The sequence below is a fragment of the Stylophora pistillata genome, chromosome 2, assembly GCF_964205215.1.
Source record: "Stylophora pistillata chromosome 2, jaStyPist1.2, whole genome shotgun sequence".
NCBI lineage: Eukaryota > Metazoa > Cnidaria > Anthozoa > Scleractinia > Pocilloporidae > Stylophora > Stylophora pistillata.
The window spans coordinates 50,787,329-50,812,219 of NC_142520.1; the positions used below are offsets into that span (position 1 = coordinate 50,787,329).

The 24,891-nt window shown below is 40.5% G+C and overlaps 5 protein-coding genes across 6 annotated transcripts; 4 read left to right on the plus strand and 1 right to left on the minus strand.

Moving 5' to 3' along the window:
- The first annotated feature begins 56 nt into the window (after positions 1 to 56).
- LOC111328617 (proton-coupled folate transporter) lies at positions 57 to 5,757 on the plus strand. 2 transcript variants are annotated; one of them, XM_022933088.2, is made up of 6 exons: positions 63 to 483; positions 1,107 to 2,262; positions 3,002 to 3,085; positions 3,289 to 3,448; positions 4,968 to 5,017; positions 5,292 to 5,757. In XM_022933088.2, the coding sequence occupies exons 2-6, from the start codon at positions 1,152 to 1,154 to the stop codon at positions 5,366 to 5,368; spliced, it is 1,482 nt and encodes a 493-aa protein (XP_022788823.1). In that variant the 5' UTR covers positions 63 to 483; positions 1,107 to 1,151; the 3' UTR covers positions 5,369 to 5,757. The 2 variants fall into 2 exon arrangements, with proteins under 2 accessions (XP_022788824.1, XP_022788823.1); XM_022933089.2 differs by lacking the exon at positions 3,289 to 3,448 and having other exon boundaries at positions 57 to 483.
- LOC111328618 (retinol dehydrogenase 8-like) lies at positions 5,600 to 11,033 on the minus strand. Its single transcript, XM_088748338.1, has 4 exons — positions 10,533 to 11,033; positions 10,141 to 10,427; positions 6,302 to 6,575; positions 5,600 to 6,178 (listed from the first exon to the last, which is right to left on the minus strand). Exons 1-4 carry the CDS (start codon positions 10,562 to 10,564, stop codon positions 5,848 to 5,850), a joined length of 924 nt encoding a protein of 307 aa, XP_088604464.1. The 5' UTR covers positions 10,565 to 11,033; the 3' UTR covers positions 5,600 to 5,847.
- Positions 11,034 to 12,969: 1,936 nt separating this feature from the next.
- On the plus strand, positions 12,970 to 16,389 carry LOC148740162 (retinol dehydrogenase 8-like). The gene is made up of 3 exons (XM_088748340.1): positions 12,970 to 13,281; positions 13,884 to 14,096; positions 14,756 to 16,389. The coding sequence occupies exons 1-3, from the start codon at positions 13,049 to 13,051 to the stop codon at positions 14,784 to 14,786; spliced, it is 477 nt and encodes a 158-aa protein (XP_088604466.1). The 5' UTR covers positions 12,970 to 13,048; the 3' UTR covers positions 14,787 to 16,389.
- A 724-nt stretch (positions 16,390 to 17,113) lies between these two features.
- On the plus strand, positions 17,114 to 20,514 carry LOC111328638 (retinol dehydrogenase 8). Its single transcript, XM_022933117.2, has 3 exons — positions 17,114 to 17,628; positions 18,735 to 19,008; positions 19,914 to 20,514. Exons 1-3 carry the CDS (start codon positions 17,301 to 17,303, stop codon positions 20,239 to 20,241), a joined length of 930 nt encoding a protein of 309 aa, XP_022788852.2. The 5' UTR covers positions 17,114 to 17,300; the 3' UTR covers positions 20,242 to 20,514.
- Positions 20,515 to 20,647: 133 nt separating this feature from the next.
- On the plus strand, positions 20,648 to 24,614 carry LOC111328623 (PR domain zinc finger protein 14-like). The gene is made up of 5 exons (XM_088748337.1): positions 20,648 to 21,721; positions 22,081 to 22,201; positions 22,515 to 22,702; positions 23,050 to 23,293; positions 23,994 to 24,614. The coding sequence occupies exons 2-5, from the start codon at positions 22,105 to 22,107 to the stop codon at positions 24,437 to 24,439; spliced, it is 975 nt and encodes a 324-aa protein (XP_088604463.1). The 5' UTR covers positions 20,648 to 21,721; positions 22,081 to 22,104; the 3' UTR covers positions 24,440 to 24,614.
- The last annotated feature ends 277 nt before the right edge of the window (positions 24,615 to 24,891 follow it).

The following is a 24,891-nucleotide window of genomic DNA, read 5'->3' on the forward strand; positions in this document are numbered from 1 at the left end:
TCAGGTCAGTCAGCCGAGGGCATTCTATCGCGTGATTACGAGTGACCTTTTTTTAAAATTTACGCGAGATCACTGTAGCTTATTGCGATGTAAGATTCGTGATCTCGTTGCTCAACTTTCTGACCTTCGCTATGAGAATCGCGGAAGAATAAAGGCACTCGGCCATTTAACATAACTGATAATATATTTCTCCATTTTTCTCTCTGCTTCAGTTGGTCTTTCTCGCAGTCGAGTTCATTTACTTCTAGGGCGAATAAAGTAAAGGGAAGAGGAATCATCGTAGGTTTGAATTACTGGTACCAGCAAAATTTCTTCTCGAGAACAACAAAAGAGCGAGGACTCTATTGGTCAACAGTCGTAAACAAACATCGAGTGATTAATGAAAGCTTGTAAATAATTCTAAGCTGGAATGTCAAAACTATATCAAAAATGGCGCCGCTGATATTCTGGTCATCTTTAGTACTAGATGGGATAACTTCAAAGGTACGTTGTAACATAAAATTCCAGTTGTTTTACTCATTGACTGGGCCTGATACATGTGACAAGTCTTTTTATTTGTAATCGGGTAAAAGCTTTTGGGGCGCGGGGTTACTTGATCGACAAAGCGAGTTCTGAGTTCACATTGATTACTAGAATTCGACAATCGCGTGCTATGCTTGGCTAAATATAAAGTCTTACTGAGGGGATTCTTCATTAGCAGAAGCCAAAGTCTACAAATATTTCCAACGCTAACGGAAAATTATGTTACATGGGGTATTTGATTAGACCCTGACTCATAACTCTTCTCAGGTCATTATTTTCATGGAGATTTGTTCCTCAGAGAACGTAAACACAAAATAGAGGACGGTCAGTTTAGCTTCCTCAGAAGGATTCATGCAATGCCCTTAATTATGAGAAGCAAAGACTTGGATCACCCGAGATAAAGCTAGCTTTTTAATCAATTTGGCACCTCAGAAACCCAAGAAATTTACGGGCTTTTGTCGTTCACGAGCTCGGATATGCATCACGAGTGTTTTGATTCTTTTTTTTTTATCACTCCGTAAAGCTAAAGTTGGTGTGGTCTGATCGTTTGCTTGCTTAATTTTATCACCTGTTTTTACTTTCAGGCTTTCTTTGAAAATTTCATCACTTAAACAAGGATTTATTTGAAGATGACGCAGAAATCACTTTCCCTTCCGGAAGAAGACAAGGAGGAACATTGCATCCATAAAATTACAGTTGAACCGGTGATATTTTGCTACGCGTTTGGGATAATTCTTCATGTCCCAGTTATTCAACAGTACATCCACCGACGAATTGCTGAGGAGAAAGGCATCATCTATAACACAACAGCTAGTCTAAGTAACTGCGATTCTATGCGAGCCTCTCGAAATGGAGAAACTATAAAAATGCAAAAAGAGGTTCAGTCCGAAGCTTCCTTCATGCAACTCGGCATGGTGTTCTCTGCCAGTGCTCCGTCACTCTTGGTTGCGCTGTTTTTAGGGGCCTGGTCCGATCGCGCAGGACGAAGGAGAGTGATGGCCTTACCCATATTTGGAAGTGCAATAGAGTCAGCCATAATATTATGGGTTATTGCGTTTAATCTTCCAATACAGACGTTACTTTTAGCAGGATTTATAAATGGTTTGTGTGGTTTCTTCCCAACAATGGTTTTGTCTGTGTTTTCGTACATGGCAGATATTACAGAAGAATCACAACGTGCTTTTCGACTGGGAATCCTAGAAGCAACCGCATTTATAAGCGGTATGCTCAGTCATTTAAGCAGCGGTTGGCTAATAAACAAAACAGGCTACAAAGCACCCTACATGATGATTTTAACGCTTCACACTTTTGCGCTGTTTTACGTAGTTTTAAAACTTCCCGAGTCAAGAGCGAAGCATTTAATGGCGAATTCCAACGTAAAGGTGTTCAGTTTACATCACATCCGGGTCATAATTTACATCTTTACAAACCCTCGATCTGGCGAGCGATGGCGCATGTGCATACTTATGCTTACCTCTGGCCTTATGATTGTGTCCTCAATCGGATTTGGCAGTGTCATTGTACTGTATGCCATTGACCGTCCATTGTGTTGTAACTCTATCCTGATTGGCTATTACCTAGCAACGAGCTTTCTAGTGCAAGCTGTTGGAGCAATTCTTGGATTAAAATTTTTAAGGATGATTTTATCAGAGCATACTCTAATGCAAGTAGGAATGATATCTGTGATATGTTCATTGGTTATGATGGCATTTGTTAAAAGCAAGAGAGTGTTATTTGCTGGTAAGTTTGACCCGAGTTACAAAGCTAAGACTATCTGTAAATTTTGGGTGAGAGGAAATAAAAAATATGAGTGGTGGCCTTATCAAGTTAGAGCGCTGGGCATCAGAGTCCAGTTTTTCAAAAAGCGGATAACGCTATCCAGAGGAAAAACCGTTGTCCAGCGAATAAGCGTTAACAACACCACAGCGCTATCTGATGTCGGAGTTTATCAAAGTAATGGAGCTATGCACCTTTCGAACAGCCAGGCTAGATAGAGAGAATCGAGTTGGAGGCACGGCTAAACCATCTGTTTCGCGTCTTTGTGAAAGGCAATTGATCATACTCGTATTCAGGACCTCTTCCACTGCGTATTACCTCACTGCCCCTCCCCACTCAATATATTATAGTCAACTGTAAGGAAAATTCTGGAGAAGGGGAGAAACGTTTTCATGACTACAATCCCACCCAAGAAGGGAAGAAAACTCTTTGGTCGTTTTTTCTCTAGAAAACTGGGTAAGCTCCTTGCGTAGGGCTATCTGGCGAGTGGTTCTCTTATGCAGGCTTAGTACGTTAAAAGGAAAGCGCCGATAACCAAGTTACAATTTGTCATGCCACTACCATCATAGCGTAAATCACCATAAACTAATTTAATGAAAGGGTTAATATCATGCCCACATGATATGGTATTACGGTAATGTAGCAGCATAGTTGTAACTTTGTCATACGCTGAGGAGCCCTAAATCTCTTGAATTGGAATCAGTTCCTTTTGTAGCCTGTCTCGGTGGGATTCCAACACCAGTTATCAGAGCCATGATGTCTAAGATGGTGGATCCAGATGAACAAGGTAAACCTAACGCATTGCCTATGAATTCATCAGCAGTGATTTAAGCGATGAATTCCTTTGGAAAGGGGCTTTAATTTTGAGCAGAATCCACCTGCTTACCTTCTTCCTCTCTTTTAGAATGACCAGAAAACGATGAAAACAGTAATTTGTTGTCGAATCCCTACTTGCGCGTTTTGTTGAAAATTTTTCTTTTTTGCTTTTAGGTGCATTGTTTGCTGCTGTTGCGACTCTGGAGACAATTTGCACTCTGTTTGGCGCCGCCTTATTCAACTCCATTTATCCCTTATTTTTACATGTTGGGTTAAATGGGTTTTGTTTTCTTGTCATGGCGTTGCTGATGATAGCTGCTCTCATTTTAACCGAGTAAATCACCTTGATCTAGGGTTTTGTTTTCATTTTTATCTATTTTCTTCTTCCTCTTCAGTTCTTGGTCATGAGTAAATTTATCTTATTAGACGTTTTATTGTGAAGTATCGCTGAGTATTTTTACGAGTTGTGCCGTATTTTGACGAGCCCCTAGGGCGAGTCAAATACAAATAACGAGTAAAAATACTCAGGGATACTACACAACAAAACGTCTAATAAGTTATTAATTATCCAACACGCCAAACTGTTATTTCAGTGCGGGCGAATTTCGCGAATATTTATTTACGGGGAGTGCGTGACAGAAGTGTGCGAAGCGAAACGGAATTGGCACGTTGTTGCGTCGCTGTTTCTATTTTCTTCATTAAATGAAGAAATTTTCTGGTCGTCAAGCTGTTTTTCTTCGTTCGATTCATCTAATGAACCTGGGCCTAAATTTTCCAGCCATTCTGACACTTCGTCGTCGGAAATATGATTCAAATTGTCCCCCATTTGTTTTTTTTTTTTTGTTTTTTTTTGTAACTACAATGCAATTCTTCGCTTGCGCGATGCGAGAAAACCTGTTTAACCGGTACTACAATAGACGAGTACAAATACCGCGTGATATTTGTACTCGTCTATGGCGTTATTTGTACTCGTCTAGGTGTAGTTGGATAATAGATATATCTTATTAGACGTTTTGTTGTGTAGTATCGCTGAGTATTTTTACGAGTTGTGCCGTATTTTGACGAGCCCGTAGGGCGAGTCAAAATACAAATAACGAGTAGAAATACTCAGCGATACTGCACAACAAAATGTCTAATAAGTTATTTATTATCCAACACGCCAAACTGTTAGTATTTCATTGCGGGCGAATTTCGCGTATATTTATTTACGAGGAGTGCGTGACAGAAGTATGCGAAGCGGAACGGAATTGGCGCGTTGTGTTGCTGTTTCTATTTTCTTCATTAAATGAAGAAAGTTTCTGCTCGTCAAGCTGTTTTTCTTTGTTTGATTCATCTAATAAACTTGGATCTATATTTGCCAGCCATTCTGACTCTTCGTCGTCGGAAATATAATTCAAATTGTCCGCCACATTTTTTTTTTCGTATCTACAATCCAATTCTTCGCTTGCGCGATGCGAGAAAACCTGTTTAACCGGTACTCTATAATAGACGAGTACAAATACCGCGTGATATTTGTACTCGTCTATGGCGTTATTTGTACTCGTCTAGGTGTAGTTGGATAATAAGTGCTTTTACTGCCATATCAGTTTAAGTTAAGGTCTTGAAATGAGCGCAGGGTTCCACACAGGCGACCTCTTAGGTTTACCGATCGAGGTGGGGCTTCGGCATTAACCACAACTCAGTTTATATCTCATATTCTTTCTTCACAAAGCGCGCGAAGGACATACAACCCCAACCCCCTCCCCCCACCACCTTCTGCGAATGCCTCATCCTACGTCCACTTTTTCCCTTTTTTTTAACCCTAACTTGTTGTTTTTGTTAGTTAGCACATGTTTTTGTTTTCTTAATAACAGGATCTTGAAGCGCAGGGATCGAAAACCAAGGGACCACCAAAAAGAGGAAGGTAAAATAAGTGATAAAATGAGCTTTACGTTCAAAGGTTATAAACGCCAAACCATCATGAATCTCGACTCGAAATGGATCGCATTTTAAAGGGCTTCTCAGATCGAGCCGAAAAGCCGACGATCTTAGAAATATCTGGGTTGTCGTTGTTTACTTTAGTACGAAGGAAAAAAGGTTTTTAAATGACGCGCAGCTAGCGCTCCGTTCTGCCAGTTTTGTAGATCTAATAAATATGCCACATGGTAATATTATTGCTTCGTTACATCTTATTAAAGGTTCAAGGCCCGAGGAAGCCATCAACGATGAAAAGAAAGATCAAGATTATCCTTTAAATGAAGATATAGACAAATAGTTCTTTACAGAAAAAATGAGTAAAAGAACCTTACTTAATTACACTCATCAATAATATGGGACAGTTTAAATTTGATATTTCGAACTGATACCTTACTTTAAAAACTAAGTTATTAGGAAAATATTCTGATACCAAACATCTGCGATCTGTTGGCATCATCGTTCTCGCGGGTTGCTTGGGGGTTCATTGAAAAGACCAATCACTAGACAGAAAAGTAAAAATGACGTTACACACAATTGTTTAAAAATTTATTTTGCCTCAGGAATACAGATGGCTCTTTTTTTGTCTTTTCTCCTTTTCTTACATTTTCCTTTTCTTTTGAACAACATTGAAAGATACGGTTATTATTTTGTATCTAGTTCTCAATAAACACCCTAAAATTCATGCTACTTATCGTATTTGAAACCTTTCACAAACTAAACAACGGTTTAACTTTGCGGTCAATTTGGCTGCCTGAAAATGGGACAGAAAAAAAAGTACTACTTTGTAAAGAACCTTTTTTCCAGCACCTCAACGAGTTTATCACCGGTAAGATCAGACAATTTAGAATTCGCTTCGTCTACACCGTAGGTTTTATTGGTCAGATATCGGATGTGGGGCTTGGCCGAGAGCAAGATCTCCTTTATGGTTTCAGCGATTTCTTCTGACTTTTGTCCCTCTTTGCCTGTCAACTCTGTCATCGTGGCAATAACCGACTGCATGAGCTGGATCGACTTTTGGTCAGCGGTTGAAAGGTCCACTTGACTCACCATACCCTTCAAGTTACTAATGAACGAAGTAACTACCGGTCCCGGCTCAACCAATGAGATCCTAAAAAAAACAGTATATTGATTGTAAAGTTACAACACGATGAAAATAACCAACCATTCATTTCGCAAGGAAAAGCTTGAATACTGTTTATCTATGAAGGGTTCTTGAAAAAGCACCACTTACTTAATATTGAACTGTTTCAGTACAGGAGCCAGGGACTCAGTCAAACCCCCCATTGCGAACTTTGCTGCAGAATACATGTCATTAAATGGCCCACCCGTTATTCCAAAAATACTGCTGACATTTACGATGTAACCATCCTGTCTCGCTTTCATGCCGGGGAGGATGGCCTGGATTAAACGAACGGATCCGAAGAAATTCACGTCAAACATTTGTTTTATGTGTTCCATTGTCATGCATTCTAGAGGTGCTACACAACCAACACCGGCGTTGTTCACTAGAAGACAAGAAACACTGTCACAATCAATTACCTAAAAGGCCACTTCTAATGGGCCTTGGAAACCTATAAGTGCCTAGTCTTGAGATGTCACGCAGCACCCTCCTTGGGGAGAAGGGAGCGATGCGTGACATCTAAAATTAGCCAATAATTCTCGGTAAAAACTCCAGCGCGCTAACCAGCATGCTAAAAAGTACGGTGGCCCAAAAGTTTCACGGCAATTTTAATTTAGCCACGGCAATTTCAGTTTGCTCCCGGCAAAATCAAAGTGGCCACGGCAATTTCAATTTGGCCACGGAAATTACAATTTGGCCGCAGCTATTTTAACTTGGCCACGGCAAATTTCAATTTCAATTTACTCACGGCAATTTCAATTTGCTCACGGCAATTTCAACTTGGCCACGGCAATTCCAATTGGGCCACGGCAACTTCAACTTGGCCACGGCAAATTTCAATTTGGCCACAGCAATTTCAGTTTGCTCACGGCAGTTTCAATTTACTCACGGCAATTTCAATTTGCTCACGGCAGTTTCAATTTCTACATATGATGCACGATCCTCGCAGTAGATAGCGCTATTTAAGCAATAGCGAAAATCAGACCTGAAAAAAATCAGGCCTGTACGGAATTCGAACCACTGACCTCTGCGATACCAGTGCAGCGCTCTACCAATTGAGCTAACAAGCCATCTGGGAGCAGGCCGTTGAGTTGATTCGTAATAAACCCGTGAAAGTGATAAATCAGATACAATGAAAATATATGAAGTTCATATATTTTAAACCGCGGTATTAGATACATATGATGCACGATCCTCGCAGTAGATAGCGCTATTTAAGCAATAGCGAAAATCAGACCTGAAAAAAATCGGGCCTGTACGGGATTCGAACCACTGACCTCTGCGATACTAGTGCAGTGCTCTACCAATTGAGCTAACAAGCCAACTGGGAGCAGGCCGTTGAGTTGATTCGTAATAAACCCGTGAAAGTGATAAATCAGATACAATGAAAATATATGAAGTTCATATATTTTAAACCGCGGTATTAGATACATATGATGCACGATCCTCGCAGTAGATAGCGCTATTTAAGCAATAGCGAAAATCAGACCTGAAAAAAATCAGGCCTGTACGCATCCTCGGAGACCCAGGGGCAGTGAGTCGATTTCAAGTTAAGGGCAAAAGAGCCCCTGGGGACATTGTCTTACAAGACTAGTTCCAAACGGTCGCAGTCGTTCTGGCATCTGATTGGTGCCAGAAAATCTTTGTGTTTTTCTGCCCAATCAGAGTGAAGTGTCGTTTGGAGTCCTTTCGAGTCTTTTAACACGCAAATGTACAACAAGCTCTGTTGCTCGCTATGTTTATCTCGGCCATGCGACGAAGCTTTGCCCGAGGTGAAAAGTTTCAGTCTCAGCACACAATGTAAGAGAAATCGATCAGATTGTCAGCGAAATCTTACCGGAAATTATACTGAATACTTTCGCAGGTATCACAAGAGAACGAGTTTAAAAGTTTGCGAGGTTCGCATAAAACATAATGGTTGCAGGCATTGATATGTCGCTTTAAACGTTAGATGAGATATAAGCTTAAATCTTTTTAGATTTTTTGGAAAATTTGTTGTGACTGAAACTTTTCCAATCCCGTGAAGTTATTTCGTCGCACGGGCCACGCAGGTATGTCAAGCAACTGGCGCTTATGCTTACGTAGCTTTCTGTGCGCGCCAAATTCCAATCGTTGCCTTGTAGTAAAGTCTTTACAATATGGCCAAACTTGCAGATAACGTCAAGTACGTGGACGACCTCCTGCAAGCGCTTAAAGAAAGCTTAGCTGTGTTTCCGGTTATCGAATTAAAATCTGAACTAAAACTAATCATCGAGAACATCGTGGAAAGGAGATATGTTTTCGGACAGTTACCGAAGGGGTTTGGAGAAAGTTTAATCTTTCAACTGCTGCGTTGAGTGTTGAAATTCTTGAGCTCGAAAGGCTACGGATTCTCTTCTAGTTCCTTGGTCATTGTCATTTCACCTCTTTTGTCGATTGTTGAAGACCAAGTTAATTACCTTTGATCATTTGGAATCGATGCTGCTTTCATTAGGAAAAACAAAACCAAAGACCAAGAAATATTGGATGGAAAGGGCGGGCTTGCATTATTGTAAATGTCAGCTTAGTACAGGGTTATCTACCCACATCTAATAAACAAAAGTTTCCACGTTTAGCTTTTATTTTTAATTTTTCAAACGAAGATTGGATTAAATTTTGGCCGAGCGTGCACAAAAAATGCGTAAGCGCCAGTTGCTCGACACACCTGCGTGGCCCGTGCGACGAAATAACTTCACGGGATTGGAAAAGTTTCAGTGACAGCAAATTATACAAAAACTCTTGAAAGCTTTAGGCTTACATCTCATCTAAGGTTTAAAGCGACATATCAATGCTTGCAACCATTGTGTTTTATGCGAACCTCGCAAACTTTTAAACTCGTTCTCTTGTCATACCTGCGAAAGTATTCAGTATAATTTCCGGTAAGATTTCGCGGACAATCTGATCGATTTCTCTTACATTGTGTGCTGAGACTGAAACTATTCACCTCGGGCAAAGCTTCGTCGCACGGCCCAAACAGTCATAGCGAGCAACAGAGCTTGTTGAATATGTGCGTTTAAACCACACGAAAAGACTCCCAACGACACTTCACTCTGATTGGGGAGAAAACACAAAGATTTTCTGGCACCAATCAGATGCCAGAACGATTGCGACCCTTTGGAACTAGTCTTGTAAGACAATGTCCCCAGGGGCTCTTCTGCCCTTAACTTGAAATCGACTCACTGCCCCTGGGTCTCCGAGGATGGCCTGTACGGGAATCTTGTTAGCTTAATTGGTAGAGCGCTGCACTAGTATCGCAGAGGTCAGTGGTTCGATTCCCGTACAGGCCTGATTTTTTTCAGGTCTGATTTTCGCTATTGCATAAATAGCGCTATCTACTGCGAAGGATCGTGCATCATACGTATTTAATACCGTAGTTCAAAATATATGAACTTCATAAATTCATTGTATCTGATTTATCATCACGGTTTATTACGAATCAACTTAACGGCCTGCTCCCAGATGGCTTGTTAGCTCAATTGGTAGAGCGCTGCACTAGTATCGCAGAGGTCAGTGGTTCGATTCCCGTACAGGCCTGATTTTTTTCAGGTCTGATTTTCGCTATTGCATAAACAGCACTATCTACTGCGAAGGATCGTGCATCATACGCAATATGCTTTTACAACACAGTTGATAAAACCAAATTACCTTGTTACCCCCACCGACGTAGAATCACAGTTTCTTTAGAAACTTACTCCCTTTATGAATAAAGCAGTTTAGGTGAAGGTCATGTATCTGGTTGTAAAAAGATTCTGTTACAGATCATCGATATTAACCTAGTATTTGAGAAACTGATCGTTTTTTCGTTTATCTGATCACAATTCCGCAATCGCTATCATTTACTTCTTTATCTTGCAATATCACCAAAAATATTCAAAAGCATCTTGATTCGTTTTTCCCAAACTGCTATGCGTTTCAGTTTTCTTTTCACTTACCAAGAACATCAATCTTTCCCTCCTTTGTAATGATCTCTTCAACCACGCTTTTCACAGATTCATCAGAGCTTACATCCATGCGTTTGATAATCAGTGTTTCGTCGAGTCTTTCCTTTCCTTCCTCTTCCAGAACGGTCTTTTTCTCCAGATTTCTCATGGTTGCGTACACCTTGAAACATTTGTCGGCATCTTTGGCTAAATGTAGGGCAGTGTGAAGGCCGATGCCAGTTGAACAGCCTGAGATTAAGACGATCCTTGGCGACGCCATTTTAAACACAATACTTGACCTGTGGGATTTACAAAACAAAGAAAGAATATGAAGGTGACCGGAAGTAAATCGCTCCAGAGCAACCGGAAATAGACTTGCGTTTAGAGTTCAGCTGGAAACTTACTGAACTTGGCTTAGAGCTGACAGATAACCCATCTCTCGTCCTTACTAGCTTGAGCAGGTTACCTCGTACTTGTATTCTGCAATTTTTGCATTAGTATCCGCAAGCATTCAGTTGTAATAAAATTTCCGATTACGTGACTTCGAAATGTGACCGCTGCCTAGCTCTGGAAATCCTGCGGTCTTAGGCATGGGTCGCACTTGGCAAAGTTTGGTGTGAATGTGGTCAATTTGGTGTAAAAATCTGTCATCGGGGCACATTGCCTAATGCGACCCTAACTTTTCCAGTTCGCAAAAACTTTGAAAACCGGCCAAAACATCAAAGACGCCGTAGTGCTTGGGTGGGGCAGGTAGATTTCGGAAAAATCGGGCTAAACAATAGCTATCACAGCGGTAACTGTCATCGCTTGTCAGTAAACAGCAAACGACTCGACTGGTCGCGGAACTGACCAGGCATATGGCGCTCGAAGTAATCTTTGCTGACGTCGATTTCTCGCTCTCATCATAGCGGCACTCCAAACAGTTAAACAAGCGTTAACCCATCTTTCATAGATCATACGAAAGACAAAAAAGTGCTCGTAATTTAAGTGAATAAGAAGAATAAGTATCACCGTGATCGTTATTAACAATGCTTCAACGGGACTCATTTTTTTCAACGTTTGTTTTCCTTTTTCAGCTCACTGCTCTCTTCCCATAGCACGTCGATAAACGTGTGTCTGGTTTATCAAAGTGTCATCACGGACATTTTTTTCACTTAGTGCGACCCTGATAGTTGAAACCAAAAGTTTGCTTTCCGGTTGCGGTTTCAAATTTTCTGTGTTTTTTTTGCCGGAAAAGTTGAAAACTTTGCCCAAGTGCGACCCATACCTTATTTACTTCAAGCTTCGAACGCGTGAGCATAAATCAGTTGTACCGCTGTGTTATACCAGCTGCTTTTGATCGGTCGATAGAATCTTCCATACTTTGCGTAACTAACTAATAACGACCTCGCCCACACAACGCATCACAGTCACAGAGGAACGAACGAACGAACGAACGCAGCAATGGCTTCAACTCGTGTGGTTTTAATCTCGGGTTGCTCCACTGGCATAGGTCTGGAAACCGCTGTGCTTTTAGCCAAAGATCCTGAGAAACGGTTTAAGGTGTATGCTACGATGAGAAACCTGGACAAAAAGACGGCCCTAGAGAGCGAAGGAAAGGACGCACTTGGCGATACATTGTGGAGGAAGGTGGCCGGGTACTCTGCAATTGCTCCGTTTCTTTTTATCTGGCAATGCACTCTAAGATGTCGTGACAAGAAGTTCGTGACAAGAAGTTCGTGACAAGAAGTTCGTGACAAGAAGTTCGTGACAAGAAGTTCGTGACAATACATACGGTCAAAACCTAGTAGATTAGAAAGTGCAATAATTTAAAACTAACATTGAATTTTAAGTTTCTACAATAAAATTCAGAGTCGCTATAAAATAGTGAAGCATTAACTTAAATAACTTAAAATTACCATTAAAATTAAGTTTATACAATGAATTCTGAGTCACACTAAATACAAGTATAAAATGGTGAAGCAGCTAAAGTTTCAATGTTCGCAATAGTTTCTTAAATAGGTTTATATTATTGGCCAGTTTCACACTTGTAGGTAATCCATTTCATAGCTGCGCACACATATAAGTGAAAGATTTTTTCATAAAATTTCAATTAAATTTAGGCGCGCACAAATTAATGCCGGTTCCTCTCCGATTGTACATAGTTTCCCTAAAACTAAAAAAATCTCTGATATACTTTGGACCGTCGTTATGCAAGCATTTATATAACAGAATATGAGATTGTTGTTTCCTTCTCTGGTCTAACACTTCCATATTCAAGATTCGCAACAATTCATCATAAGGGTAGATTTGCAATAACCTAGCAGTGACCTAAGAATATAATAGTTGGCATCTTCTAGCCGATTCCCTTGCACTTTCCCCACTCCAAGAAAGAGGGGGCAACAGTATTCAAAATGAGGGAGAATGAAAGTTTTATTGAGTCTTAACACAACATTGCCAGGGACAAAACGCCTTATTCTCCTGAGTGCGCCACTTTTAGTGTATAACTTTTGAAGCTCTTTAGTAATGTGATCCTTGAAAGATGCATGCTATCAAGTTCAACGCCAAGTATTTTGATAGATGGCAGTGTCTCGATGACAGAGCTATGTATGGCCAGGTCGTAATTGTACTTCTCACCTTCCCCCGCCCCCTTACCCGCTCCTTGCTTTTTTCGTTCGTTTCCGCCCCATGCCCTCATCCCTACTCGATGGGAAGGTAGCAGAATGGATTAGTACTTAGGCTAGCCTGCATAGACCTTTCTAATTCTAGTCTCCGATTAGGTATTCATTTTATTTTTCTCCCAGGGAGGGCGAGGAGTACCATTGAATCTTATAGCAAACTATACACGGGTTGAGATCTTTCATGTTTCACTCTCTGTCCATTTTCTGTTTCGTTTCCAGTAAACAATGCTGGTGTTGGTTGTGCCGGTATACTGGAGTGTATGCCTATGGATCAGGTTAAACAATTATTTGAAGTGAATTTTTTCGGAGCTCTTCGTTTGATCCAGGCCGTACTCCCTAGCATGAAAGCGAGAGAAAGCGGCTGCATTGTAAACGTCAGTAGCATGGCAGGGGAGTTGGGCGGACCATTTAACGAAATTTACAGCGCGTCAAAGTTTGCTCTGGGAGGACTCACAGAGTCACTGGCACCTGTGTTAAGGCAGCTCAAAATCAAGTAAGCATCTTTTTTTTTTGCAATGACATTTTGCAATTTGAGTGAGAGTGGCTCAGTAAGACAAGGTGACAATTATACCATTTGAAAACTGTTTGTTCAACTCTGAGCTGGGGAAAACAGTAATATATAATAATGATTATTTATTATACAAATATATATTTGTTGAAAACTGTTTGTTTAACTTTGAGCTGGGGCAAACAGTGGCCTAATGTTTAGCACACGTATCTCTGCATTGAAAGGCCTGGGTTCTAACCTCGCCTAAAGCACTGAATTGTGTTCTTGGGCAGGACAGTGCCTCTCTTCCCCCCCCCCCCCCCCAGGAGAAAGGTATAAGGTGAAAGTGTCAGGAAAACTTGACAAATTACAAGAAGGTGGGGAGGGGGTAAGGTGAGATGGATCACTATCTCCTCCAGGGAGAGGAAGGGGAAATTGCATATATTCTATTTCTTCAAATTCTTACTAAGAAATGTATCAGAACTATCGATCAGCACTCGACTGACGGTCATCCGAAGAATGGCCTATTTCTGGACATTAAGGTCGGAATTTTCGGTCAAATGAAAAGCACTCATTTATTTCCTCTGTCATTTCTTTTCCTCCTTCAGTGTCTCATTGGTGGAGCCCGGACCTGTTGGAACTGCGTTCGTCGGTAACTTATACAACTTTGATTGCTCCACCGTTGACCAAAAAACGCTACAACTGATGAAGAATTGGTTTGACTACACAAAGGAGGCACTCGGCCCGTCAGTCATTCAGAAAGGGGAGGAGATTGCCCAATGCATCAAAGAAATTCTCCTTTCAGAGAAACCTCACTATAGGTATTTGACCAATGATAAATGTTTTGTCGAACAAATGAGTGCTAAGCTGGTCGATTTTTCTGGCGATAGGCTCTTAGAAATGATGGGAAAATACTGTGTCGGTCAAAATAAGTGAAAGACTGAAACGGGAAATCGCAACAATGCCTTTATTATCTTTTCACACGACAAGTGCGTTAGGTTTTGTGCTAGGAGTAACGTTGTGATAGTAGCCCACCGACTCGATCTTAGAACAAAAAAGAAGAAAAAGTTGATTTAGAATAAAGCAAAGCAGTATGGTTAGTGACTAAGAAGTAGAAGTTTTATGTGATATAATTGTTAGTTGGAAAAAAATGTGCTGTAAAGTGATTCCTGCAACAAGAGATTTCTGATTAAAAGGGTACTTGCAATTGTTATATGTCATTCATATTATTTTCCGTCCAAGAGAGTGTACGTGCATGCAAAGTGGGTTGCACTTCGTGAGTCCACATTATTTTGCCACGGTACAGGTGATGACGTATATCGTCGTCGTTAAGAGACGGCAGACCACGTTCAACCGTTAACGATTTGCTGAATTTTTAATTTCATTCCCTGCTTTTTTCGACTTTCCAACCATAACGCCTGTGGACATTTTTCAGGCCAATTTACAATTTCAACTTAGTTGTTATTACTAAATTTTTCAGGCTGGTTTTCAAGGCAAGCTCTACCACATGATTTACAGTTGTTTAAAGTCGCCACCCATGCATGGAAGCCTGCTGTATTGCGTTTTCTGTGGTCAGCTTCCTATCAGGAAAGGTCGACTGCGCTTTGGGCCATACACGGGAAGCCTTGTCTGTTTAGAGCTAAAAGGCTCTGTTTAAAGCGAGTTCTTGTGGGAAGTGCGTTATTTCAAAGTCACAAGCTTCTCTTTGGTACTTTTTTTTACTTCTTTTGTATAATTTACGTTGCAAAACTCCAAAATTCTCAGCGGGTGGAGACAATTCAGTAACCGGGCGAATTAAAATAAACTAGGCTCTCAGCCCCCACCCCTCCCTCCCCTCCCAATTTATTTATTTAACATTCGCCCTCATTTTGCGCTCGTTTCTACAAACTGGTTGCATATTTCAGCTGCAGTAAATTTGGAATTTTTCAGTTATCAATTTAAAAAAAACTTATAAATTTTTTTGACACCTTAATTTATGACATTTGACGTTTTGAGATAGCAACATTAACTTACCATGCTATATCTTACAACACTCTAGATATTTTTCGAGGGTCACCTTCATTGATGGAGCTGCAAATCCAAAAAACTGGAGAAGTACGTTGATTTTATTATGGATCATCGACGTTAACCCAGTATTTGAGAAACTGATCGTTTTTCGTTTATCTGATCACAATTCCGCAATTCGGCTATCATTTACTTCTTCATCGTGCAATATCACCAAAAATATTCAAATACAACTTGATTCGTTGTTCCAAAACTGCTATGCGTTTCAGTTTTCTCTTCACTTACCAAAAACATCAATCTTTCCCTCCTTTGTAATGATCGCTTCAACGACGCTTTTCACAGATTCATCAGAACTTACATCCATGCATTTGATTATCAGGGTTTCGCCGAGTCTTTCCTTTCCAGTCCTCTTCCACAAAGGTCTTTTTCTCCAGATTTCTCATGGTTGCGTACACCTTGAAACATTTGTCGGCATCTTTGGCTAAATGTAGGGCAGTGTGAAGGCCGATGCCAGTTGAACAGCCTGAGATTAAGACGATCCTTGGCAACGCCATTTAAACACGATACTTGGCCTCTGGGCTAAACAAAAGAGAGAAAATGATCGTAATAGGTGACCGGAAGTAAATCGCTCCAGAGCAACCGGAAATAGACTTGGGTTTCAAGTTCACCCGGAAAGTTACTGAACTTGATTTAGTGCTGACAGATAACTGTGAAATGTTCGCGACACATTAGTTACAGCCATACTCCCCTCCAGTTCTACCACTTCCCATCCTCAACTCCCCCCCCCCCGGCTCTTTCAGTTGTGGTAGTAAATGCGCTCCTTTTCCCTACATCTCTGACGGACTTCCTAACTATACCTCTTTTTCTACCGGCGAAACACGTACTATTAAATCTCACTTGACTTGTGACACTAAAAACCTTATCTACTTGATTCAATGTAACCGCTGTAACTTCCGATACATAGGAGAAACTAAACGACGTTTAAAAGACCGTTTTAATGAACACCGCCGTACCATTGATAAACCTAAATCTAAACCTATTACTCCGCTTACGACTTGGAGCTCATCGCCATCGAAAAAGTGTTTTCCAAGAGAAACTCGATCCGCAAGGCCAGGGTCAGGAGGCAAGACTCGACTATTTATCCCGATGGCCTTAATACAACGGTCGCAAAGAAATGTATTAGTATTTTTCATTTTACTATTCTTAGGGGCCGACCATTTAACTCTTGAGAGGGGGGGTGGGGTGGGTGATTTTGAAAAAAAATTTCCTGCAAGCGGTTGCCGGAAGAAAAAAAATTCATGCAGCCCAAATGAAACCGAATAAAAAGAGCATTTAGAACGGAAAAAAAATCCTGCCCAGCAGATTGCTAAAAGAAAAATTTCTTGATGACCAGAAATCACCCACTACCCCCCCCCCTCTCAAAAGTTGAACGGTCGGCCCCTTACTTAGGGTTGTTTAATTTATTCAATTTAACCCACTTTACTTCTATTTTTATTTACTATTTCTATTTTTTTATTATTATCTCATTGTCAATCAAATTAGTTTTACGTATTTCCGCTATTACATCATACAGCTATCTAAGTACCACCTTAATTCTATATCAATTCCCACTGCACTGAAGAAGGCTGGTTTGACCAGCCGAAATATAGTGCTCCGTTTAAAACTTATCCACGTGGTCTTGGTCTTGCCTCTATATTTATTGACAGGTAACCCATCTCTCGTCCTTACTAGCTCGAGCAGGTTACCTCGCACTTGTATTCTGCAGTTTTTGCATTAGTATCCGCAAGCATTCAGTTGTTGTAATAAAATTTCCGATTACGTGACTTCGAAATTTCACTGCTGCCTAGCTCTAGAAATCCTGCGCTCTTATTTACGTCACACTTCGAATGAGTGAACAGAAATTGTATTGCTGTGTCATACCAGCTGCTTTTGATTGCTCGATAGAATCTTCAATCTATACTTTGTGTGACTGACTACTAAACACTTCGCCCACGCAACGCCTCGATGAACATTAAAGGCGCATGCAGTCACAGAGGAACGAACAAACGAACGAACGAACGAACGAACGAACGATCGCAGCAATGGCTTCACCTCGCGTGGTTTTAATCTCGGGTTGCTCCACTGGCATAGGTCTGGAAACCGCTGTGCTTTTAGCCAAAGATCCTGAAAAAAGGTTTAAGGTGTATGCTACGATGAGAAACCTGGACAAAAAGACGGCCCTAGAGAGCGAAGGAAAGGACGCACTTGGCGATACATTGTTTATCAAAGCCATGGATGTGAGCTCTGACGAATCTGTCAAAAGTGCCGTTGAGGAGATAATTGCTCAAGAAGGAAAAATCGATGACCTTGGTAAGTGAATTTCGAGGTAACATTGATGTATACGAGTTAAGAAATCTGCACACCTCAGATATATCACACTTTATTGTATTGTGTGAATTCACGCCCCATTTCAGATCATATTATTTTCACAGGGAGCAGTCATGAAAAAACTCTGCGCAGTATCGAAAGCTCCGCCGAAAAAGTAATAATCGTACGCTTGCTTACATGTTTATGCCACCACCACTGTTCATTTCGCAAGATTAACTTGATTTCAGAGTGGCTGCAGATGAAACCGATATCGCAATTGCAATGAGAGGTAAAAAAGATTTGCATATCCGAATAATAAATAGTCCGAACAAATACTGACCAGAAATCAATGATGCATTCACAATGACAAAGCTTGTTTGTGATCGAGAAAAGCCGGATTACTTATTAAGTTGTTGGTAAAAAAGAAACTTCTTGTCACGACATCTAAGAGTGCATTGCCACATAAGAAGAAACCTCAGATTGTCAATAATTCAGATAGAAAACCATGAAAAATGAAATGAAAAATAACATCAAAAATGAGTAGAAAGGTTAATGCAAATACAAAATATACATAATGACAAGCTTTATGCGAACCCCTTTGAGTCAGCGTGACATTGCGCACTCCTAAAACAGCTTTCAAGCAAAGTTACATACATATATAGGTACATATGTTAATTGACCACTCCCCATAGGGGAGATTCACATATCAATCAAATCATCTTAGACCGACCACTGCACTGAGTTACATAAAATTAGTCTTAAATGTAATCATTTTTTCTCGCCTTATCGTCTTGATATGGCCAGAAATTGTGTATCCCTGCGCCTGATTCAGCTTCGATCGGCTCTGAACCAGCCTTTCCCTCCCTTCCCCGCTCCTTGCTTTTTTTTTCGCTCGTTTTCGCCACATGCCCCCATCCCCATTCGATGGAAAGGTAGCAGAAAGGATTGGTACTCAGGCTAGCCTGCTTAGACCTTTCTAGTCTGCGATTAGGTATTCATTTATTTTTCCCCAGGGAGGGAGAGGGGCACAATTCAATCTTCTAGCAGACGGTACACGGGTTGAGATCTTTCATGTTTCACTCTCTGTCCATTTTGTGTTTCGTTTTCAGTAAACAATGCTGGTGTTGGTTGTGTCGGTGTACTGGAGTGTATGCCTATGGATCAGGTCAAACAATTATTTGAAGTGAATTTTTTCGGAGCTCTTCGTTTGATCCAGGCCGTACTCCCTAGCATGAAAGCGAGAGAAAGCGGCTACATTGTGAACGTCAGTAGCATGGCTGGGGAGTTAGGCGGACCATTTAACGACATTTACTGCGCTTCAAAGTTTGCTCTGGGAGGACTCACAGAGTCACTGGCACCTGTGTTAAGGCAGTTCAAAATCAAGTAAGGATCTTTTTTTTTTTTTTACAATGACATATTGCAATTTGAGTGAGAGAGTCGCTCAGTAAAACAGGCTCAGCACTATGCCATTTGAAAATTGTTTTTTCAACTTTGAGCTGGGGCAAACAGTGGCCTATAATGTTTAGCACACGTACCTCTGCATTGAAAGGCCTGGGTTCTAACCCCGCTTAGAGCATTGAAATGTGTTCATGGGTAGGACAGTGCTTCTCTCCCACCAGGAGAAATGTATATTGTGAAAGTGTCAGGAAAACTTGACGAATTACAAGAAAGTGGCGGAAGGGGTCCGGTGAGATGGGTCACTATCTCTTTCGGGGAGAGGAAGGGGAAATTGCAAATCTCCTAATTTTTCAAATTCATACCAAGAAATGTATCATAATTAACAAATGGTAAACACCACAGCGTACACTAATGAGTTATGGATGCACGCGGGAGGTTGCTAAGCACGAAAGAAGCGTAAGAGTCGCTCGAGGCGATAGCTGAGAGCGACTCTAGCTTCTTGAGTTCTTAGAAAACCTCCCAAGTGTATCCATAACTCAATAGTGTACGCTGTGGTGTTTACCATTTGTTTTATAACATAACATTGATACATTGTAGCTAAAGAGTTCCCTTTTATTTAACAAATCTTACGCGACCAGAAAAAAACAAGCGCGCGCGGAAAAATAGTCTTTGCATTTGCTCACGTCAGCAGCGTACACCCATGGGCAAATGGGGGACGCTAAATTGACCAATCAGAGCGCGCGCTTTACTTTGGTTATGTTATAACTATCGATCAGCAGTCAACTGACGGTCATCTGAAGAATGGCTTACATCCGGGCATTCAATTAGGAATTTTCGGTCAAATGGAAAGCACTCATTTATTTCCTCTGTCATTTCTTTCCCTCCTTCAGTATCTCATTGGTGGAGCCCGGACCTGTTGGCACCGCGTTCGTCGGCAACATAAACAACTTCGATTCCTCCACCGCTGACCAAAAAACGCTACAACTGATGAAGAATTGGTTTGACTACATAAAGGAGGCACTCGGCCCGTCAATCATTCAGAAAGTGGAGGAGATTGCCCAATGCATCAAAGAAATTCTTCTTTCAGAGAAACCTCACTATAGATATTTGACCAATGATAAATGTTTTGTCGAACAAATAAATGCTAAGCTGGTCGATTTTTCTGGCGACAGGCTCTTAGAAGTTATGGAAAAATATTGCTTCGGTCAAAATAAGTGAAAGACTAAAACGGGAAATGGTAACAATGCCATTATTATCTTTTCACACGACAAGTGCGTTAGGTTTTTGTGTTAGGAGTAACGTTGTGATAGTAGCCCATCGATTCGGTCTTAGAGCTAAAAGAAGAAAACATTCTTTAGAATAAAGCAAAGCAGTATGGTTAGTGACTAAGAAGTAGAAGTTTTATGCGATATAATTTGTTAGTTGGAAAAAAATGTACTGTAAAATGATTCCTGTAAGAAGAGATTCCTGATTAAATGGGCATTTGTTATATATCATTCATATTATTATCCGTCCAAGAGAGTGTACGTTCGTGTGAAATGGGCTGCGCCTCGTGAGTCCATATTATTCTAACCACTGTGATGACGTATACCGTTGTCATTAAGGGACGGCAGACCACGCTCAACCGCTGACGATTTGCTGAATTTATAATTTCATTCCCTGCATTTTTCGACTTTCTAGCTATATCGCCAGTGGACCTAGGCAGGCGATTCAAATAAACACGACAAGTGTGCGATTTACTTCGGAGAAAAAAATTACATACAATAAAAATAAGAACGCATACTTCTCTGTGTGCGAGTGACCTTCGGAAACTCCGCACATACACAATGCAGGTGTTGACCAAGCTCACCGTAATGTTCTTAGGAGTTCAATGTTCGTGTTGGGAACTTTACTTTTTTTTTACTTTGTTTTATGCTCATGACGAGACAATAGACATGACGAGACAGTAGACATATTAAATCAATTTTATAATGTTCGTATTCTTGAGAAGTTTCCGGTTTGAGAAGTGAATTCGAAGGTTTGAGAAGGGAAGGTTTGGCTAAATTTCCTCTGCATTTTCCGTTGTTAATGAAAACTGTAAACCAATCCTGTAGTACTGTGTTAATTCTAATTAATTAATGAGAAAATACATGGACAAAAGGATTAAACTTGATAAAGTTCTTTTCATCAAGGACTACATGGTAGGATAAAGTAAACAAAAAGGGGATTTAACAATTTCTCAACTTCTTGCAAGCATTAAAGTTCTTCCTGCATCAAAGATCATTTGATAAAACCTTCTTCTAATACAGTACTTTAATTTTGGATTACAATGGCGCCCTTGAATAGCAAACCCCACAATTTAATTAGCAAAAGGGGCAGATAGGGACATACGGTCTTCTTTAAAATTAATCTTTCATTCTTTTTGGATCGCTATAAACTAAAGCCTTGATGACGTATAAATTAACACCCTTGTAAATTAAACCAAATGTTGATCCCATCAGTAAAAGAAAAAAAGCCGGGTGATATGCTAAATTTACTTTGGATTTAAACTTTTGTTTTTTAAAGGTCATTAGTTGAAATAGAGCCTTCTATGATAAATGAATTTGAATGACAGAAGTTGAGGGGTAATTTATAAAGTAACGGGTTACAAGCGCCCTTGTTTACTCTTACTAGAGTCGTCTGACAAGGGTGGTTAAACCGGCTTGACATTTCAAGGAAGGTAAGTTCTTCCAAACATAGTAAACCTTTTGACCTTTCAAATGCATTTAACTAGAATAGTTTTGTTGCTTCAAGTTATACAAAAATTCATTTTAATTCTTTAATTTATATAGATAGTTTATAATCCATTTTTACATGTACATATTTCTTCATTTTATTTGTCTTGTCGTATTGTTACTTCTACGAATCGCCAAAAAGACATTTCGTAGCAGGAAAAAAGAGAGTGTCGTTCAATATGAGGATTTTCGGATGGATAGATATGTTTAAATTTCGTAAAGAACGAAGTCAGCTTTTTCATAATCATCTTTCGATTTGCTGCCTACACGCTTTTTTAAATGATACTTCTCTTTCTTCTTTCAGGAAGGATCCCTCATAGGGAAGACCATGACGAATAAGAGCTCTAAAATTCGCTTCAACTTTTCCCGAGAACATCTTAAGGTGGCGCTGTACAACAAGGAAGCTAGCAAGAACGGAAATGAAAGTACGTGAAACTGCAATGTTTCGCAATCCTTGGGTGTGCGACAAAAACTGAATGATTCATATGTATTAGTTGCGATTACTTACTGCTCTGGTAAACGATAAAGATGCATGTAACATTTTGAAATTAAAAATTTTTTCTTTGACCACAAACCGCCTTTGCCAACCGTTTACTCATGGCGCGTCAACTCTCGTAGGTAGAACATGCAGGAAGGTTTTAAATAACAAGCCAGAGGCTGAAAGGATTAAATTTACAAACAAACATTTTTCAGGCCAATTTACAATTTCAACTTAGTCGATATTTCTAAATTTTTCAGGCTGGCTTTCAAGGCAAGCTCTACCACATGATTTACAGTTGTTTGAAGTCGCCACCCCTGGAAGCCTGCGGTATGGCGTTTTCTGTGGTCAGCTTCCTATCAGGAAAGGATTGCGCTTTGGGCCATACACAGGAAGCATTGTCTGTTTAGAGCAAAAAGGCTTTGTTCAAAGTGAGTTCTTGTGGGAGGTGAGTTGTTTGAAAGTCATAAGCTTTTCCTTGGGACTTTTTTTACTTCTTTTGTATACTTTACGTTGCAAAACCCCAAAATTCTCAGTGGGTGGAAACAATTCAGTGACCGGGCGGATTAAAATAGACTAGTCTCTCAGCTCCCAATTTATTTATTCAACATTCGCCCCGATTTTGCGCTCGTTTCTACAAACTGGTTGCATATTTCAGCCGGCCACGGTAAATTTGGAATTTTTCAGTTATCTAGTTAAAAAGAACTTATAAATTTTTTGACACCTTGATTTATGACATTTGACGTTTTGAGATAGCAAAATTAACTTACCATGCTATATCTTACAACACTCTAGATATTTATCGAGGGTCGCCTTGGCTATTTCATCGATGGAGCTGCAAATCCAAAAAACTGGATGAAGTTCGTTGATTGCGCTTACCATCCAGTCGAGCAAAACCTGCAATTAATACAGGAAGAACACGTTTTATATTACGAGGCCACACATCTTATAACGGAGGGGGAGGAACTGAAAGTGTGGTACGGTGAAGGGTATCGCATGTTCATGGGAATACCCCTGGGAATAAAGAGTGGATCAGATTGTGAGTGAAGCATTAGACGTCGTAAAACCAAGGCAACAAAAGACAATCAAAAGAAATTTTTAAATTAAAAACAGTCAAACTGCCTAATGTGCGAAAACGCGAGTTGGTACGTCAAAGGTCTCAGTGAGGCGAAACTTTGGCCGTAAAACAGCCAAAACACTAAGCCATTAGGCATAAAAATTAACAATTTTTAACCGTTAGTCGTAGAAAAAGTTAGCCGAAAAAGAATTTTTTATCACAAAGAAGGAAACCAACCGTTAGCCGTAAAAGCCATCTGCATTAAGATCCTCTAAGCTGTCATTAGTCTTGGTTTTTAATTTGATATTTTGCTGATCCGATGTTCTGATCTGACAGTCAGAGAGTGAAATCACTCGGTGTTCTAAACCAAACAACCTTGGGACTTAAAAGCCTCGAACGTTTCATGGAGATATGTCGAGTCCCGCTTTCCCCCTCCCTCCTTCCCTCTTTGAACACCCCTCCCTCCCCCCCTCTCTGGAAATTTGTTTGGCTCCAAGTACAAAGTAGATAAACAAAGGAAATTGAAGTGACTTGACGCAGCGTACTGGGCAATCCTCAACTTGCAAACGCCTTTAAAAAGACTGAGGTTTAGAATTAGAGAATAATACTTTCCGATCCGATCAAGGTTAGAGCTTCTGAAAACTGAAAATGGTTAATGAAGTTGTCAAATTCTTCATTGCAGATGATTCAAGTTATCCCTGTCATGGTTGTGGCAAAGTTTTCTCTTACAAATACTACCGCGACCGTCACCTTAAATACACTAGCTGCGTCGATTTCGGTGACCGGAAGTTCTCCTGCACTCTGTGTAACCGCTCCTTTGAGAAGCGCGATCGTCTCCGCATCCACATACTCCACGTTCATGAGAAACACCGTCCACACCAGTGTGCGCAATGCGGCAAAAGATTCTCCCAGTCTTCAAGCCTCAACAAACACGCACGAGTTCACAGCGGCGAACGGCCTTACAAGTGTCCCTATTGTACCAAAGCCTTCACTGCCTCCTCCATACTGCGCACGCACATCCGTCTACACAGCGGCGAGAAGCCCTTCAAGTGCAAGCATTGTGGGGATGCATTTGCGTCACATGCAGCACATGACAGTCACGTGCGACGAAATCATCAGACTGTATAGGGCTCTTGGGTCCTCCTGCCTTTCGTAACTTAGCAACCACTGTCTTGACAACATGAATGTAAACAGAAACTTTCGCTTTTCTTCTGTGTTCAAGGCATTTTAACTGTCTTTGATTACTTTACTTACTCTACACACCTGTAAAGAGCAGCTCCTTTTCTCGGAATCAATAAAGGCAAATTAATAAAAGTTGAATATAAATGTATAATATTACAGTCGCTGTCATAGAAAATTTTTAGCGCGTGTTTATTTTTTGCTGCGTCTTCGAACGGAATGAGCAGGAATAACCAGTTATTAGCAAAAAGCTAGGAGTAACTGCGGTCCTAGTCGTCTCTTTCAGCTCTCATTTTTCTATGGCGGACTGTCTATACGGACAGGCTTTATTTGAAACCGAAGCATATTCTCTTGAAATTTTGAATCAAATATCTTTCTTTGCAAACACTGGCATCTGGGTA